An 18,209-nucleotide genomic window follows, 5' to 3' on the forward strand; every position below is an offset into this window, starting at 1 on the left:
GTGTTTCCTCTGCCAGTACACAACCTCTAAGACCATGTCATTACTATTTTGATTATCTTCATCTTTGTTTATTGCAAAACAATCACTGGGTTTAGGTAAATAAAATAAACCAAAAACGCTGCAGACAAAACAGTACCTCTTCAAACTTGTTTGTTCAAAATAAATGTCAAAATGATCTACATGACATGGATGTTACGATGGCACTAGATGAAAAATATTTGTGATGCATGTGTGATATAACTTAAGTTATTTATTCACCCTTCTTTTTATATTAATGCATGTTATCTTAGCCATGTCTTCCAGCTGCCATTAACTAAATGATGTAAATATTTTCATAATAACTGATTTCATACAACCCACACTTAGTCAGATGAGTCACAGTTTGAACCACACTTATCTTAAAAAGTTTTTTTTTAATCTCTTGAATCTCTCCCTTCTCTATTATGCCCATCCATGTGATTTCTGCACTTTAATATTAAATAAATATTAAAATTAATTGCACCTTCCTCGGTCTCTTGTTGGGACTGCTATCCCTCCAGCAGTTCTCAATGGCCACTAAACTTTATTCAACAAGGTGCATGAGCATACAGGAAAGGTAGTGGAGGGGCCGGTCAAGTTAAGAGATTTTATGGGGCAAGCCAGTGTCAGTAATGAAAATTAACCAATGGGCAGGTGTCAGTGCTTGTAGTGCCAGCCCTTCAAGCCGACCTGTAGACTGTTTAATTATGTCAACAAAGAGAAAAATAAATTATACTGATCCATTGGAAGATGCAAAGTATGCCTGATTACCAGTCCAGCCCTATCACTACATCACAACAAAGGTTGCTTGAAGTTAAAGATCACACAATAATACAGAGAAATCCACAACAACCAGATGAGACCCTGTGAGAAAGCACTTGGTGACAGGGGGAAGAAAAAACTCCCTTTTAACAGGAAGAAGAAGGAAAAAAATGAACATTTAACATATGTGAGTATGTGGATGATTATTTTAAGCCTCATCACATCTTAATTGTTTGATTTGCAATCAACTTCAGTGGTTCTGATAAAATTACAAAAACAAACAAACAAACCAACAAATACTCATTTTTTTCAGTCATCATCAGCAGCATCATTCTGATTGCAAACACAGCTTCCCTCTGACCTAATCTACATTCTTTAAAGATTTAGGACTTATGCTCGACACTCTGCACTTAGTTGCAAAACACCGCATTATATGACAGAGATAAAGTGTCTAGGCAGAAAATCATTGCATAAAACAAATGATTAAAAATATACATATAAAATGTAAATGGTTGAGAAAGGAATGTGGAACAGGCAATACAAAACTTCTCCTGAAGTCCACCACTGTTATAATTTTTGTAGAACCTTGTAAAAAGACCAGCAAATTTATTTTAGCCTTTATAGTGGGGTTATTTTTTGCAATATTGTTTTTGTTGGTGTTGAGGCAGACAAGTTTTATCTTGTACTAGGTGACGAGTACATGTACACACACACACACACACACACACACACACACACACACACACACACACACACACACACACACACACACACACACACACACACACACACACAGAGAGAGTTCAAAATCAGTAGAGACACACACGACAAACAACCTCCAGAACTCAAGTGAGGCATTTTTCAGAATGATTAAAGCAGGTGTTCGACAGTTGTAATTCCTTTGTCTGGTTTCAGAAAAGCACGCAGGATCAGATAAGATCAAGAGAAATGAATCAAGCCATTACTCAGCTGTTAGTCTCTTCTTTTAGATGCAGGATACAGGTGCAGAAAAATGTTAAAGAGTTTTTTTTTTTATTGAACTAAACCCTTCTGTCTTTTCTCTTCACCCGTATGCCTCTTTGGCCTGTTCTCACTGTTTGTCACGGTGATTACCTTTTTCTCTAATTGCTTGTCCTTTACATTTATCTTTTACAAAGTGTCTCCCTTTCATCCTTTTACAAAAATGCGTCCTTCATTCATCATCTGTAAATTGATTATTCAAACAATATTATTGTAGATGTAATCCTTGTGGTTCACATATAAAGTCATCTGCTTCATTGTGTGATTTTAAGCTCAATTTGCCCATCTGTGAGAGAGCCTCATTTATGGCACTGCACAGAACTCTTTGAGCGTGAGTGATGGCTATGCATTACTGTGACTAAGCTACTGCTGAGCACACTTCCGGGCCACAATTGTGCCTTCACAATAAACAGCGTCTCAGGATTGACGTTGCATCACAAACACAGAACAGGCTTAGTCATACTAACAGCTCAGGGAGGCTGTTTTGGAAAATATGCCTTACTTTGTAATTACAAAATGCTACAGCATGATTTCAGACTAAATCACTGCTTCTTCCTCAGTGTGGTGCAAAATCTCCACTCACAAATTATAGAAACACATGGACTATGAAATAGTGGCTGTACTCATAAAATGTGATTAAAAAAATGAAAGCATATTATGAGGCGACTCAAATCCCACATTTTATATTCAACATTTTTTACACATGAGCCAGTGTCAAGAGAATCATATCAGGATATCGTCTGCAGTTCGCCTTTCTCACGTCCGCCACACACCGTGAGCCTCTCCATATCAGATACGGGCACACTCCTCGAAATACAGTTTGGTTGAGCAATGTGAGTGCTTGGTTACGGTCTGCAGTGCCCAGATAAAACTCCCAGAACAATTTACCTTTACTGTTTTTAACTCAGACACAATCAGACATAACACAGACTTTCTAGGGCACTGGCAAGTCTGTTTAATGTGAGATCATACTGAGTCACATGCAGCTTTGCAAGTTAATGTCAAGAAGCATTAAGAGCGGCATTACATGTGTGTGGTAGCTTAGACATGTAGAATGAGGTTCTATGCCCACAGGGCATGCTTTTTTCCTCAGTGTTATTATATTGTCTTTTTGTTACAATATAAAGCGCCTTGAGCTGACTTAGCGCTTTATAAACAAAATTGAATTGAAAATTGAAAAGTTTTTTTGCACAGTATCAGAGGATACAAATCTTCTGTAGCTGTCTTTGGTGAAAAAACACTAAAGTACACAGTGTTTTGTATTGTCAGTTTGAAAATAGGACAATTTTGGATATAGTTCAGCATGACAGCACTCATCAGTGTCACTTCTTTCTCCCTAACCAATCAAAACCAAGAAGAGGTGGGACCTACAATATCAATACTGTCCAGAGTGCCAGAAGAAGAAACTGATTCTAGCTGTCACTGACAAACTAGTAATTTACAATCTAACATCGAAGAAGACGGTTTTGTAACCTAGCAACAATAAGTGCTTCAGAGAAGCGTTCTAAAAATGGGGTCATTCGTGGATCTAGAGTTAAGAAAAAAGAAACAAACAAAAAACCCTTAAGCTATAATGCCAGGATCCAACCTTATACATACTCTAAATGTAAATGATGTTTAATGTAACCCCAAGATATTTTGATATCTTCTTTTCCACAATGATGTGGAAAAATGAGCAATGCCATCTCATTTGCTTTCTTGATTGGAGCACCGTGACTAAAGTTTCCTACACACTTTGAATATGACAAACATTGCCAGTGTTGGTACAAACATCCATGCCACAGTCGGCATGTTGTCACCATCAGAGTTATATGACTGCTTTAATCATGAATTGCAAATTATTTCATGAAAATACTGTAAACCATGGCTCAAATGTTTGCACTGCTGTTTTAAATCTTTGATTTCTTCTATAATCACACTTCGATTCGTTTAATATGAGAATTTAAAGAAGAGCAAAGGCCAAACAAAATTCAAAAAGGGACAAACATCCCCTTTTCTAAAGACATTTGTATTTCACAGAGTATTTTGACCGGCAATAAAATCTTTACGTGTGTGTGTCTTCTCACACAATAACATAGACACAGTGACATAGGGCAAAAACTACCACATATACACAGTGATCTATGAAAAATACAGTTCAGTGTTGTATGCCAAAACGGGATGATAGTTTCTTCTCATCGTTCTCTGAAGCACTGTCAACTTTATTTCTCTCTGAAGGTAAAAGAATAATGAGCAAAGAGAAGACACTATAAGCAATAACTTTATAATCAACCGGGGGATGAATCTACTCCTCTATTTGAAGAATATGAACAACAGTGACGATGTAGTAAATGAGCCATGATCTGCTTTCTGTGACTGTGCCCTCAGTGGGGGGGACTCTCTTGCAGCATCGCAGGGTGAGTGGAAACTAAGTGCCAAGGGAGAGAGTGTAAAGTGAGGGAGAGAAATGAGAGAGGAGTGTGTGGGAGTTTATCGAGCAGCTAGTGAAGCTCCCTCAAGCACAATCACCTAATTAGATTTCTATCTAGCAGTCCCCTTTCCTGACCCCCTTAAATCTCTTGCATCTCTGGAAAACTACAGGGGGAGACTTCCCAAAAGTACACCCCATCTACACTATAGGTGTCTGAAAGGTGAAGATTGTGAGGCAGAGGAGGCTTTCTCATTCACAGTAGAAATCAGCCATTTCATGATGGCAGTGGGGAGGGTAATGAAAAAAATAAATAAATAAACATTGAACTACTTAAAATGTGTAGTGCTGGGTTCATCTCTGAAGCCTGGAATTCACTGCAAGCATCAGCGGTGCGTTTTCAAATGCATCCATTATTCTGAGTGGTGAAAAGCATTCTCCTGTTGCCCAGCGTAGAATTAAACTGACTCAATGCATTGTGCAAAACTTGAGTCACATTGCATGGCCAGACTAGACTGTCAAAAGATGCATGCGAAAAATAAAAAGTAATATTAACTGGCACCATAGAAAAATCGTGAACTGGTTCTTGTAGAAAACCGGTACCCAGCATCCAATTTTTTGAATTTGCTAGTCTGCTTGTTTATCCATCCGATTTCGGGTTGTGTGCCAGAGGAGGGAAATGGCATTGCAGTATATAGTGTGGATATGGACATAACTTTTATTTTTATTGCACAACACCGCGATGGTAAAGTGGAGGAATAAATTTTTCTTGGTGTAATTAACATACTGCATTACTTTTAGGGAAACGCATTCAGTGTAATGTGTGTAATAATTACTTTTTCTGAGTAGAGATCCGAACACTGATCACAACAAACATGCAACAACATTGTATCAATGTAATGTCTTTCGTATGCAGCTTAGCAATGGTGGTCATTGTCAAAGTGAATCAATGAGGAATCGAATCAGTAAGTGATATCAATAATAGAATCAGAATTACTAAATTCTTATCCATTCCCATTCCTTGTTCACAGTACTCAAATGGACTCCACAGTCACCAGATCTCAATCCAGTAGAGCACCTTAGATGGGAAATGTGCATCATGGATATTCGCTGACAAATCTACTGCAACTGTGTAATGCTATCATGTCAAAGTCTAAGGAATGTTTCCAGCATCTTGCTGAAAATTAAGGCAGTTCTGAAGGCACAAAGCCCGATCTGTTACTAGCAAGGTGTGCCCTAACATAGTGTTGTTAAAATATATTCACTTACCAGGTTTTGAGGTAAAAATCTGAATTGCCCTCAAAAGAAAAACTATAGTACTGACTGTCTGCCTTTTTTGAGTGTCTGATTTAAATGGTTTAACTCAATCATTATGACATTATGCTGACAAGTGTCCTCATGTGTTCCTGCAAATAAAAGCTAAGCTCTCCAGAAAAATTACAGAAATTAAGTATATTCATTTTATTCGTTTAGTTACAAAAAAAGCTAATTTAACATTTTAGATGCAGTGACAAATATCATTTGACATCCAGACTTTCTGCCTGAAGAAAAGAAAGTTGTACTGAATGCACAAAGACCTTGATGCTGTAAACACTGACAAGGTTAATTTGGGGAAAAAAAGGAAACTGTGAATATTCAGTCTGTCAAGTCTGCTGGTTCATCTGATTCAACATTCACATTTGAAAGACAAAAGGAAGAGGCATTTGGTAAGTAGAATAGATGATTCATTCAGTCTCCTACTCGTGAAGCACTGGCAAAACTATGAGTCTGTCTGTATTTTCCTGTGGTTTTTTTCCTCATCTCTGCTGGTTTACGCCTTGTTTTACCAATTCCTCCTTTATATCTGATGTGTGCTTGCATGTTTTTGTCTTAGTCCTTTATGCATATCCATAAAGTGAGTGAACAATGTGCTCATATGTGTGCTATGTGAGTGCAGGCTTGGCATTTAGCTATTTCAAACTCAGTCCTCGAGGGTTAGAGGTTGGCAATATTTTGGCCAAACCGAGGTGATCTGTCGCATTGACCCACTCAGCCAACTGTAAGACAGCATGGCAGAGCTGACAGGGCTCTGTTACCCCAGGCCACACTTAGTATTTGGCTTTCCAACCAGCCTTTTTTCTGCACACATTGCACTATATGATATCTGTCTCTTTGCATTTAATCAGATAAATACCACGAGGTGGGTGAGGGATGGCGCATGAACACAGTCATGTGCCATTTAGAGAGGTGCTGAACACTGGGGAAAATTGCCAAATCAGGACACGGACCAGGAATATCAAATGTTAAATGTAAATTAAATCCTGTAAAATCTTAATAAAATTAAGTTACGTATGTATTATTTTGTGTGATTCATGGCCCGAATGGCAATTGTAGTTAAAATGGATCACATCATAAGACCATTAAGACTCATTCATAATTTGGGTGTTGAATAGTGATCTTTACACTACTAAATTGGCTTTGTTTATTTGCTATGATAATTTAACCTTTATATTTTATAGATTTGCATGGTTCTGTTATGAAAGTCTGTTTAACTCAGATTTTGAAAGCCTGTGACAGTTAAAAACAGATTTACAATTTTTTTAATGTTTTCATTTGAATTCTGTAGACATTGTGCTTGCGCTGTAACTATGTAAAGACAATCTTTTGTCACATATTTTAGAGGGCAAACAGTACCCCTTTTTAAAACTTGCTTGCTGTGAACAATATTAAGTGTTGTTTTTCTCAGAGTTAGGGAATATATTACCTCAAAAAAAAATCTAATTTTTGTGTCTACATACAGTATGTGTGTCTCTGGTGAACAGCAGCAGTCTGAGAGAGTTTGGGGATGTAGGCAGAAAATTGCCGGCACTTCCTTCGTTAAATTTCTCTTAAGAGTCATTCTGAGACATGAACTCACTTTCAGTTAAATCCTAAATGCAAAGATGTGGGAACAAAATCATAATTGGAGGGTGTCATTAATCAACACTATAATTTAAAGAGAAAGGCAGTTTTTAAATCTCTAAATGACATCAGGATCTTTTACTATAGGAAATTCATTGAATTTCGCAATGTTTAACAAATAGTCACTGAGGGCTCATCAGTGTCTTGCATTGTTTGCATTTTATTGTATTATGTTTCCTCTGTCTACACTCATTGTGATTGTGGACTTTAATTCCTTATTTTGTCTTTTAGATGCATTCATATTTGAATAAACAATAAAACAGTGAAGGACACCTTAACAGCGCCACTGAATTTATGTCAAACTAAGTGCAATGTGTTTTGAAGTAACATTACGTGCTTATTTCTTTCTTACATCTTATTGTACATTACTGATAGCAGTGTGCCAACTTTTCCTCGTCAGGCAACATTTTCCCTTTGTTGTTTCATTTTCTATCGAAGTCGTTTTTAAAAATGTACACTCCACTAAAAAAGACTCTACACAACTATATTTACTGTGGAGATGTACCTGGAACTGATCCTCTGGAAATGGATTAAGGATGCATTTCTTTTTGGCAAGGTTGTGCACATGTGTTCTACATGATAGAACCGTAAATCCAACCTGTATTTTGTATGGGGTTGTTTTCCCTGTATTTCTCTTTAATTCAGGCTTATGGAAAGTTTTTTTTTCTCTCCTTTAATCTCTGAACATCAACCTGCATAAGAAGGATGCAAAGGAAGGCTCTGTAAATAAAAGGTGAGAAGCTATTTAACAATTTTTGTGTCACGGCCCTGGTGTGAACTGTCTCCAAGCAAAAGCTGCTTTGCCACTTTCACCCATTTTTTATTCCCTTCAAGCACACCGCACCGAACCCCACCACACACACACACACACACACACACACACACACACACACACACACACACACACACACACACACACACAAATATGTTGTATTGCCAACTCTTAAATAGGATCAAACCCAACCGCAGTTAAAAGGCTTAGGTAAATCTGATTTTCTCTGTGGTTCCACCAAAAGCTAGACCTGAGCCAAGGAGCTGACACTCTGTGAACGAGACTGGGTGATAACCGAGCACACAACAGGAGACAATGAAACGCTCTTCATTAGCGCAGTAAACCGGGGGTTGATCTGACACATTAAGAGTGTGACAGTGCAGCCTGTGTACAGCATGTGTGTGGGTGTGTGTATGCATGCCTTTTCTTAGCATGTGTCTGTGCAGGGACAGGCAACCATAGTGGTATAATTCAAGGTAAACAGAGCAAATACAGGGAGTGCAGAATTATTAGGCAAGTTGTATTTTTGAGGAATAATTGTATTATTGAACAACAACCATGTTCTCAATGAACCCAAAAAACTCATTGATATCAAAGCTGAATGTTTTTGGAAGTAGTTTTTAGTTTGTTTTTAGTTTTAGCTATTTTAGGGGGATATCTGTGTGTGCAGGTGACTATTACTGTGCATAATTATTAGGCAACTTAACAAAAAACAAATACCGTATTTCCCGGACTACAAAGCGCACCTGTATATTAGCCGCACAAGCTAAAATCAGGGGAAAATCCTGTTTTGTACATACATTAGCCGCACCTGACCAAAAGCCGCAGGTGTTTCAATGTTGACTTATCATATGTAAGAGAATATGCACAAAGGGAATTGTCAGGAAAGAGATGGCTGTTTGGAGACATCACTTTTATTAATATTTTGAAAAACAAGTTATGGGTACATATTTGCATAACTTTTTAGGTATATGTACAAGTAGCGGTAATTACAAGTATGAAACATGTACTGTGCTTCATAAATGAGTAACAAATGTAGTACATAACAATAACCTACAGCACACCAGAAAAATAGATTCGGACTACCTTTTAGGCTCAGGTGCAGTGACACGGCTTTAACAAGAAGAAAAGTCAGTCATTCCCACCATCTTCCCCAGTGTCGGATATGAACAGGTTCAGGATGGCTTCGTCATCCACTCTCAGCTCCTTTCCTTCGTTGTCACTTTCAAAACCAAAGAAATCCTCGTTGTCAGTGTCAGAGTCGAACACCCTCAGAAGGGCCGTGGCGGTGTCCTCCTCTCCATCATGCAGCAGTCCAGCCCTTTGAAATCCGTTGGTGATCATGGATGTTTTCACACTTTTCCACGCTGTCAGAATCCACCGGTGGAGTTGAGCATAACTTGCTTTTCGCAAGTTTATGGCCGCTTGTCATCCACGCCTCCCGCTGAACGTGTAGCGCTACTTTGAAGTTTGTTTTTCGGGCTACTTGTACGGCACTATGTTGCCTGGCGGATGGACATGTGACCAACATACTACTCTTGAACCCCGATGTGTGTCCGATCACATGCCCTTCCGCCAGGCAACGTAGTGCCGTACAATAGCGGAACAAATAAAACAAATCGTCTTACGATATGACAAAAATCATGGACAATCCATAGAAAAGCCGCACCTGACTAAAAGCCGCAGGGTTCAAAGCTTGTGCAAAAAGTAGCGGCTTATAGTCCGACAATTACGGTATATACCCATTTCAATTATTTATTTTTACCAGTGAAACCAATATAACATCTCCACATTCACAAATATACATTTCTGACATTCAAAAACAAAACAAAAACAAATCAGCGACCAATATAGCCACCTTTCTTTGCAAGGACACTCAAAAGCCTGCCATCCATGGATTCTGTCAGTGTTTTGATCTGTTCACCATCAACATTGCGTGCAGCAGCAACCACAGCCTCCCAGACACTGTTCAGAGAGGTGTACTGTTTTCACTCCTTGTAAATCTCACATTTGATGATGGACCACAGGTTCTCAATGGGGTTCAGATCAGGTGAACAAGGAGGCCATGTCATTAGTTTTACTTCTTTTATACCCTTTCTTTCCAGCCACGCTGTGAAGTACTTGGACGCGTGTGATGGAGCATTGTCCTGCATGAAAATCATGTTTTCCTTGAAGGATGCAGACTTCTTCCTGTACCACTGCTTGAAGAAGGTGTCTTCCAGAAACTGGCAGTAGGACTGGGAGTTGAGCTTGACTCCATCCTCAACCCGAAAAGGCCCCACAAGCTCATCTTGACGATACCAGCCCAAACCAGTACTCCACCTCCACCTTGCTGGTGTCTGAGTCGGACTGGAGCTCTCTGCCCTTTACCAATCCAGCCACGGGCCCATCCATCTGGCCCATCAAGACTCACTCTCATTTCATCAGCCCATAAAACCTTAGAAAAATCAGTCTTGAGATATTTCTTGGCCCAGTCTTGACGTTTCAGCTTGTGTGTCTTGTTCAGTGGTGGTCGTCTTTCAGCCTTTCTTACCTTGGCCATGTCTCTGAGTATTGCACACCTTGTGCTCTTGGGCACTCCAGTGATGTTGCAGCTCTGAAATATGGCCAAACTGGTGGCAAGTGGCATCTTGGCAGCTGCACGCTTGACTTTTCTCAGTTCATGGGCAGTTATTTTGCGCCTTGGTTTTTCCACACGTTTCTTGCGACCCTGTTGACTATTTTGAATGAAATGCTTGATTGTTCGATGATCACGCTTCAGAAGCTTTGCAATTTTGAGACTGCTGCATCCCTCTGCAAGATATCTCACTATTTTTGACTTTTCTGAGCCTGTCAAGTCCTTCTTTTGACCCATTTTGCCAAAGGAAAGGAAGTTGCCTAATAATTATGCACACCTGATATAGGGTGTTGATGTCATTAGACCACACCCCTTCTCATTGCAGAGATGCACATCACCTAATATGCTTAATTGGTAGTAGGCTTTCGAGCCTATACAGCTTGGAGTAAGACAACATGCATGACGAGGATGATGTGGACAAAATACTCATTTGCCTAATAATTCTGCACTCCCTGTACTGTACATTTAATTGATAATAGGATTGATTGATGGCACAGTGTATGCCTAAATGATTTAGGTATTAAATAAATTACTTTAATTATGAATACTCAAGACCTGCTATCAATCACTCGATATAAAGTTTGCCACGCATGTGGGTTTAGCTGATTTGAAAAGACAACTTGAAACTGATAGAAAACTCCTCTGTGAAAAGTTTCAAATCTTGAGCCAAACTATTTGATGTCGATTTAGTTTCACGACAACAGGTGTTATGTTGGCTCTAATGAATTCTCCCTGTGAAGTGATGCTTTAAAAAACACAAACAAACAGTGTAGACACTGAACAAAACAACAGTAACCTGATCTAACCTCAGATTACCACTAAAAAGATTCCAGATGAAGTGGATGAAGTGCACATTATCTGAATCTAGACGTTTATACATTAGGCAAAAGATGACACCACGACTGTGTTTGACATCTCTGTCTTCCATGATAAAGTAATAAATGTTTAATTACTTCTCTTTCTGAAAGCTGCTGGCCTGTCCAAGTTTCTAAATTGATTAACAACATTCTCGGGAGCTGGAACAAAATTGAATTGCATTTTACACATCTGTCAAGTCATGCTTATACCTCTAGGCTCCTCTTTTGGCAGCTTATTTTGCTGAATAAATAAGTGCATCTTGGGAAGCAGCAGACATCAAAGTATTTCAAGCACATTAGGCAACAACACTTTGCTTCAATAGAACCCTACAATTTGGATTCTGTTTATTTATTTTTTTTTTTGTCACAATTACAGCAACTGTTGCTTTGGGGTTCTAGGGTTTAGTTGTGTTCCCTCTGTTTGGTGTCTTCCCTGCTTGTGTATCCCCTTAGTGTAGTAGGTCTCCGTGTTTAGTCCGCGTCTCTGAGTCTGTGTTAAGTTTGTGTATTGTGTCATTAGTAGAGATGGCACGATACCACTTTTTTATGTCCGATACCGATATCATAAATTTGGATATCCGCCGATACCGATATGAATCCGAATATGAATATGAATAGTGTGTTTTTTAATCAATAAAACTGTTTTTTTAATATCTTGCTGCTTTTTGTATAAGTTCATACTCAAGTTAAAAAAAAACCCAAAAAAACCCACTAAAGCTATTCTGTTATACCTGTATGCAAAAAATGCACTGCACCCAAAATATTTCATAGTTCAGCAATACTGATCAATCTAATAAACTTAAACCTACTCCATCCTCCCTATTCTGGTATTTTAAAGAGTAAGCAACCTAACTACTAGGGCTCTAAAACTCCCAGCAAAAAAAAAACAAAAACGAAAAAATAAGGAACCACCCCTCACCCTCCTCATGATGCTTAATCGACGTAATCAACTTTAATTTGATGCAGTGTGAAAAAAAATCCCCAGAAATAAATTATTTTTCAAGAATAATTAAATAGATTCAACATCTTTCTTCAACAGAACTGCAGACTGCACAGATGGTACCTTCCCAAAGGAAAAAGTACTATAGCTTGCTAGAGTATATTAGACTTAATTGTCACGGTCCTAGGTCTCCTGACCCAGCGTTTTTAGTTCTTTGTGATGTTTGTATTATTGTACTTGTGTGAGTTATTCTATGGTTTCTAGTTTCAATCCCTTGCCCTTCATGTTTCTCTGTGTCCCCTCTGTTCTGTGTAAGTCTGTGTCTGCATGTTTGAGTTCCCCTCTGTGTCTTTCGGTTCTTAGAGTCCTCTGCCTTATGGTTTATGTCTCTGTGTTTCTTAGTTGCTGTCTCCACTGTGTCAAGTTCGTGTCTCTGTGTGATCCTTCCTGTTTTACTTTGAAGGTCCGTGTCTTATGTGCGCGTCGTCCCTCATGCTGTGTGGATCTCCCTGTGTCTCTCTGTGGGTTTAGTTTGTGAGTTTCCAGTTTAGTTTGCTTTGTATGACTTTCTCCTGCCAGCGAATAAAGCTGAGTTCTTTGTGTTTAAACTTCGTGCCTGCCTTTTGGGTCCAACTCCTGCCTGCCGCACAGCGATTCATGACATTAATAGTTACTATATACAGTAATGGACTTCTATTCATTTTACATCAGATTAAAACTTTGGGTGTAAGATTCAGATAATTATTTAATAAAAGCTAGACATTTTAAATGAGAATAAAGAAAAGTATGTCTTTGTGCCCCCTTTTCCCTGTTCATGCCCTATCGGCCCCCCTGGCTAAACTTTGCTAGATCCGCCCCTGCACAGTTACCAGCTGTCAGCTAAGTAGTAAAGGATCCTGGTGTAGAAAGTAATATTAAATAAATTCTAACAACAGATTATCAAGCTTAAACGTGCTCAGCCGCTGGTTTCCTCTTTCTGGTACAATGTGGGAGATAAACAAACAAGAGAGACGGACTCGCGACAGAAAAGCCGATCAGCTGATCACTGATCAGTTTCATAATTGAAGTAGCAGCAGGAGAGGGAGGGGGAGAGAAGAGGCAGTCGCTCCATATATAGGTTGTTAAGCTTAACACGGGAATGCTTTACAAACATTCAGAGATGAACTTACACACTTGCTTTACTTCTCTCCTCTCTGGGATCACTTCCTCAGAGATGAAATGCCGGATTGGTAGCAAGGCTACAAATACACACAGCCGCTCTATCACATGAGCACACTGCTCCGACGTGCTACAGTTAGGAGGAGAGTTACAACGTGTCGAAAGTTCTGTGAGGTGCTTTTTTGATATTTAATGGATCAGATTACATTTTTTATTTTTCTCCGATATCCGATCCAGTAATTTACGTCAGTATCGGACCGATACGATACGTAATATTGGATCAGTCCATCTCTAGTCATTACGTGTATGTTTTATTGTGAAGGTCTGCGTCTTATGTGAGTGTTTTCAGTTTGCCTCCCTGCTCTCGTCATGTTAATCACTCCCAGCTGTGTCCCCCACCTGTGTGTAATCTCCCTGTGTTTCTCTGAGTGTATTTAAGTCGTTTCTTCTGTCTTAGTAGTCACTGGTTCGTCTGTGTTGTTCTCCTCCATCTTCCTGCGTATCTCCCTCCGTTGTCTCTCCGTGTCTCCCTACATCTCTGCGTTTGGTTTTAGGTTTGTTTTGTTAGTTGTTCCAGTTTAAGTTTATTCTTGCCTCGCCGTTTCTGTTTGTTTTTCATCCTTCTTACTAAATAAAGTTCACTCTCATCACAAGCTGCATCTTCGGTCCTAATCTACAACTCCACACGTCTGCCACGTCGGACGTAACATAAGTAATTTAATGACACTTTGCAAAGCCATCCAGCAGCTGAATTGGACACGTTAATAGGTTGGTTGTGGACCAACTGTCTGTGTCTCCTTGACACTTCTGATCTAAAATGTGAAATGTCTGCACCCAACTTAATAATAAAAAACAATAACAAATAAACAAATTAAAAAAGCACTCATCTGTGAAAAAATACTTTAAATTTGAACTCGTATCATAAAACATCCAAAAACAAAATTGGTTTTTAGACCACTTGCTCTATGTTTTAATATGTAGGGACTCACAGTGTCTACAGGAAACCATTTTTATATTATCCATGGAAATTACAAAGGTCAAATTGTTTCCTGCATGTCTCCCATTGGTTACCCTTGAGCATGAATGTGAGGCTGAAAATGCTTTAAACAATTAATTTCAATCCTTACAGCCTACTCAACTTCCCATAACAAAATTTAAAGAGACTCTGTAGAGAAAATACAAAAAATGAAAACGGAAGAAAAGGAACAGATGTTCCTGCCATTTGCCAACCTCACAGGATGATAGTAAAAATAAATAAATAAAATGAAATAAGAGATGGATGGATAGACAGCACAGTCTTGTGCATGTACTTTTAGTTTGTAATTACAATGTGAAATATTTCACTGCTTTTCTCTCTAATGAGAACATTAAAAAACCTTTTCTTTTACAATGCTGGGAGCCAGCAATGATCTTTTTAGCTGGAAGACTAATCATCTCTATGTGATTAGGAGCTGAAGGTTAATGTGGGCTCTCACAGATGGGAGACAGAGTGAGGTGGGAGTGAGGGAGATCAGACCAGACAACGTTCTAGAAAGGCACAGACTGGTGGTACTGCAGAGGCACAGGGGGGCTATAAGTGGTTAAGAGTCTGTGGATCAAGGGGAGGAGAGGCCTGAGCCTCATTACACATGTAAATGCAGCTTCCAGCATGGAGGCCCCACTTTAGAGCCTTGCTGTTTTAATTATTCCTTTGCTCTGCACACGATAATTGGCTCTAACTCAGCTCAGGGCCTGTTGGCTATGTAAGGTGAATATAACACCCTAATGACTTGGTCCATTTTTAATGGTGATCAGTGGAAAGACCTGGCCTTCTATTGGATTGGAAATAGCCACATCAGTGCCTTTGTCTTGATTTTCGCACAGACTCCCACTGTTTGATTGTTGGGTATTAATGTTTTATCGCAGGGCTTATATGTTTTCCATTTAGAAAATTAATTAATGAATGAATGGTTGAACTGACTGAAATTCTTTGAATTAAATTTTATTTAAACGATGCACTATTTGCCGTTTTAGCCCTGATTGGATTATAAGATGCTATTAAATCAAATATCAGAAACCACTTTCTTTCCCACAATGAAACAACTTTCAACAGACAGATCACGTCTTAATTAAAAAAGAAAAAAAGAAACACCTGAAAAAGGCATAAGTGAAGCATATCAGAATTAGGGGCAAACATTAAAGGTAGAATTAAAATTCTATCAAGGTTTTGTCATGAAGGAAAGACGTCTCTCTCATGAAGAGCCTGTTAAGTGACATTTTAAAGAAAAGACTTCTTGACAGGCAGAACAATATGACTGAATCAATCCAATCAAATACATTTCTGGGATAGATATCCAGTATCAAAATCTGTAATTATTTTATAATAATGTTTTAATTTATAGCAAATAAATAACTAAATAAATACTTTGGAAAGCAATTAACTTTCTGACACAGGACTCGTGGGGGAATTTGTGCCTTTGCCCTAGAGCTGAGTCTAAAGTTGCCTTTGGTGTTAAGTGTCAAACAGATCATAGCGTGGAGCTGTGCAAAAATATGGAAATAATCAGGAATTACAAGACAATAAATAGAATAAATAGGCTGGTTTGTAATCTAGGTACAAAAACATTTTAATGCACACACACACACACACACACACACACACACACACACACACACACACACACACACACACACACACACACACACACACACACACAGAGAGCAGGAATGCATCTCACATAGACTTTGAGATGCATTCCTGCTAAGACCACGAGGGCTGTTCCACTTTCAAGTGCACGAGGGCAGTTTTTTTAAAACAATTTAATCACACTTTTGATAAGTCCAGTTTCTTCAGACTTTACCTCAGAGACTTACTCCCTGTTCTTCATATTGCCCACTGCACCACAGGGCTATCAGTAGAAAAGTGAAAGGAATAATACTAAGCAAAAACAATACTAAACAAAAAAATACAGAAGTCTCTACCAAACGATACATTACATGGAATCAGAGGAATGCAAAAACCTTGTTCATTTATCAAACATTTGTTTGAATATTTGTGTAATGTTTCCATTTTGGTGACCATATTTCATTCTAACTGCCGCTTCCAAAGACACTGTATACTCTTCATACATAATATTCAATATTGTGAATCATTACAATATATCCAAAATGGATGTTTCACATCCATGATCCTTTATGCTGCATGTGTCCCCTGACATCATTTATGATGTAAACTAACCAAAATATGAAATAGAAAAAGCTTCTAATTTACAAATATGCCAGGAAGCAAGCTGATATTTGTAACTAAGTAATTTAGTCTAAATCAAACAAAACCGCAGAATTAAATATGCTGGTATCATAATCAAATCTTCATAGATTTTGAGCCAAACACTTCTTCTGCCTAAAAATACTTTGTCTTTGGTTACTTAGTGGAGTGAATGAGGACTAATAACTAAACACAACCCCCTCTAAAAGTAAAATTAATTAAAAACAGAAATCTCGTGTATTTTTGGGTGTAACAACGGACCTAATTTCTCATTCAGTATTGTGGTCATTCATGTCAAAAATGACTGTCAAAAGTGCCTTAAGTAGGTTGTGTGCTGTTTTGCAGTAATATTGATGTTTCAGATTAAAGAAACACAGATAATATTACATTGTGGCAATTTTGTTTCTATTCGGATGTTAATAAAATATGTGTGTGCTGTGGCACAGTGTTTTGGTACAGAGTTTTCAAAGGTCCTCACCTTTAACTTGTTATAGTGAAATCTACTTGACTGGCACTCTTTAGCTTCTTGCTCAACAAAGAGCAATAGTATTTTTTAAAGGATTTTTTTTTACATCAAAAATACAAAGATTACATTTCTGAGATCACAGTCTAAATGAAATTATTTGAGTCTGTGTTTTATGAAGAAAACATACCTGACCTGGCTTGGCATCTTCGCATATTGAGGCTTCATATGGTGTGGCCAGTTCAGGTGGATTGTCATTCACATCAAGTATCCGAATGCTCACTGATGTTTGGGATGCCATTGTGTGGTTATCTACAAAAGAATGATACAGAAAATAAAAGTTGTGTAAAGAGCTGTGGCAGAAATGTGCATTTGCATTTGCATAATATTATCTCACTATAACTATAGTGTTTGGGGGAAGCCGACAACTGGCAGTGAAACAACAGGTTCTTAGACTGCTCCGACTGTATGTGTCTTTTTTCCCACAGGCATTTTTCTTTTCTTTATTTACCACATGAAAGAGATGAGGTAAAGTTTTAGTTTAACCAGAATATTCATAACGGCCCGGGTTGCACACATGTAACTGAAACCTAAAATTCAGGCTTATGTGTAACTACAGGGAATTTGTGTTGTGCCAATATGCTACTAAACACATAGCAGTGTGTAGTATTTGGTGCTCCCTTCTGGATATTGACAGAGGACTGCAGCTGCTGCTAAAAATCCTGCCAATGTGCTGATTTTTCTATAAGAGAGTGGTGTTGATTTCCAAGAATCCATAGACAAAACACTTAATGCACCCTTGTTAGCCTTTAGCAGACAAGACAAAGACACATCTCCCAGTAGGAACCAGAAAGTAGTTTAGTAGCTATGTGCTGAAGGGTTTTGTTAACTTAAAATACATCCACTGCCTGAAAAAACACTTTTGTATGCCAGTGAGTGACATAAAAATGGCACCAAAGATGCTAGTTTTGTAGTTTCTCCTAGTTTCTCTAGGTACTCACTATCTGATAA

At 38.4% G+C, this 18,209-nt stretch overlaps 1 protein-coding gene across 1 annotated transcript in view; it reads right to left on the minus strand.

Moving 5' to 3' along the window:
* The window catches only part of cdh22 (cadherin 22), a 91,549-nt gene that overhangs the window by 11,280 nt on the left and 62,060 nt on the right, over positions 1-18,209 (minus strand). Inside the window, exon 8 of the mRNA XM_080892586.1 lies at positions 17,389-17,510. Coding sequence (XP_080748712.1) covers positions 17,389-17,510 — 122 coding nt within the window. The remainder of the gene's footprint in view (positions 1-17,388; positions 17,511-18,209) is intronic.

The sequence above is a fragment of the Rhamphochromis sp. 'chilingali' genome (assembly GCF_963969265.1).
Source record: "Rhamphochromis sp. 'chilingali' genome assembly, chromosome: 9".
NCBI lineage: Eukaryota > Metazoa > Chordata > Actinopteri > Cichliformes > Cichlidae > Rhamphochromis > Rhamphochromis sp. 'chilingali'.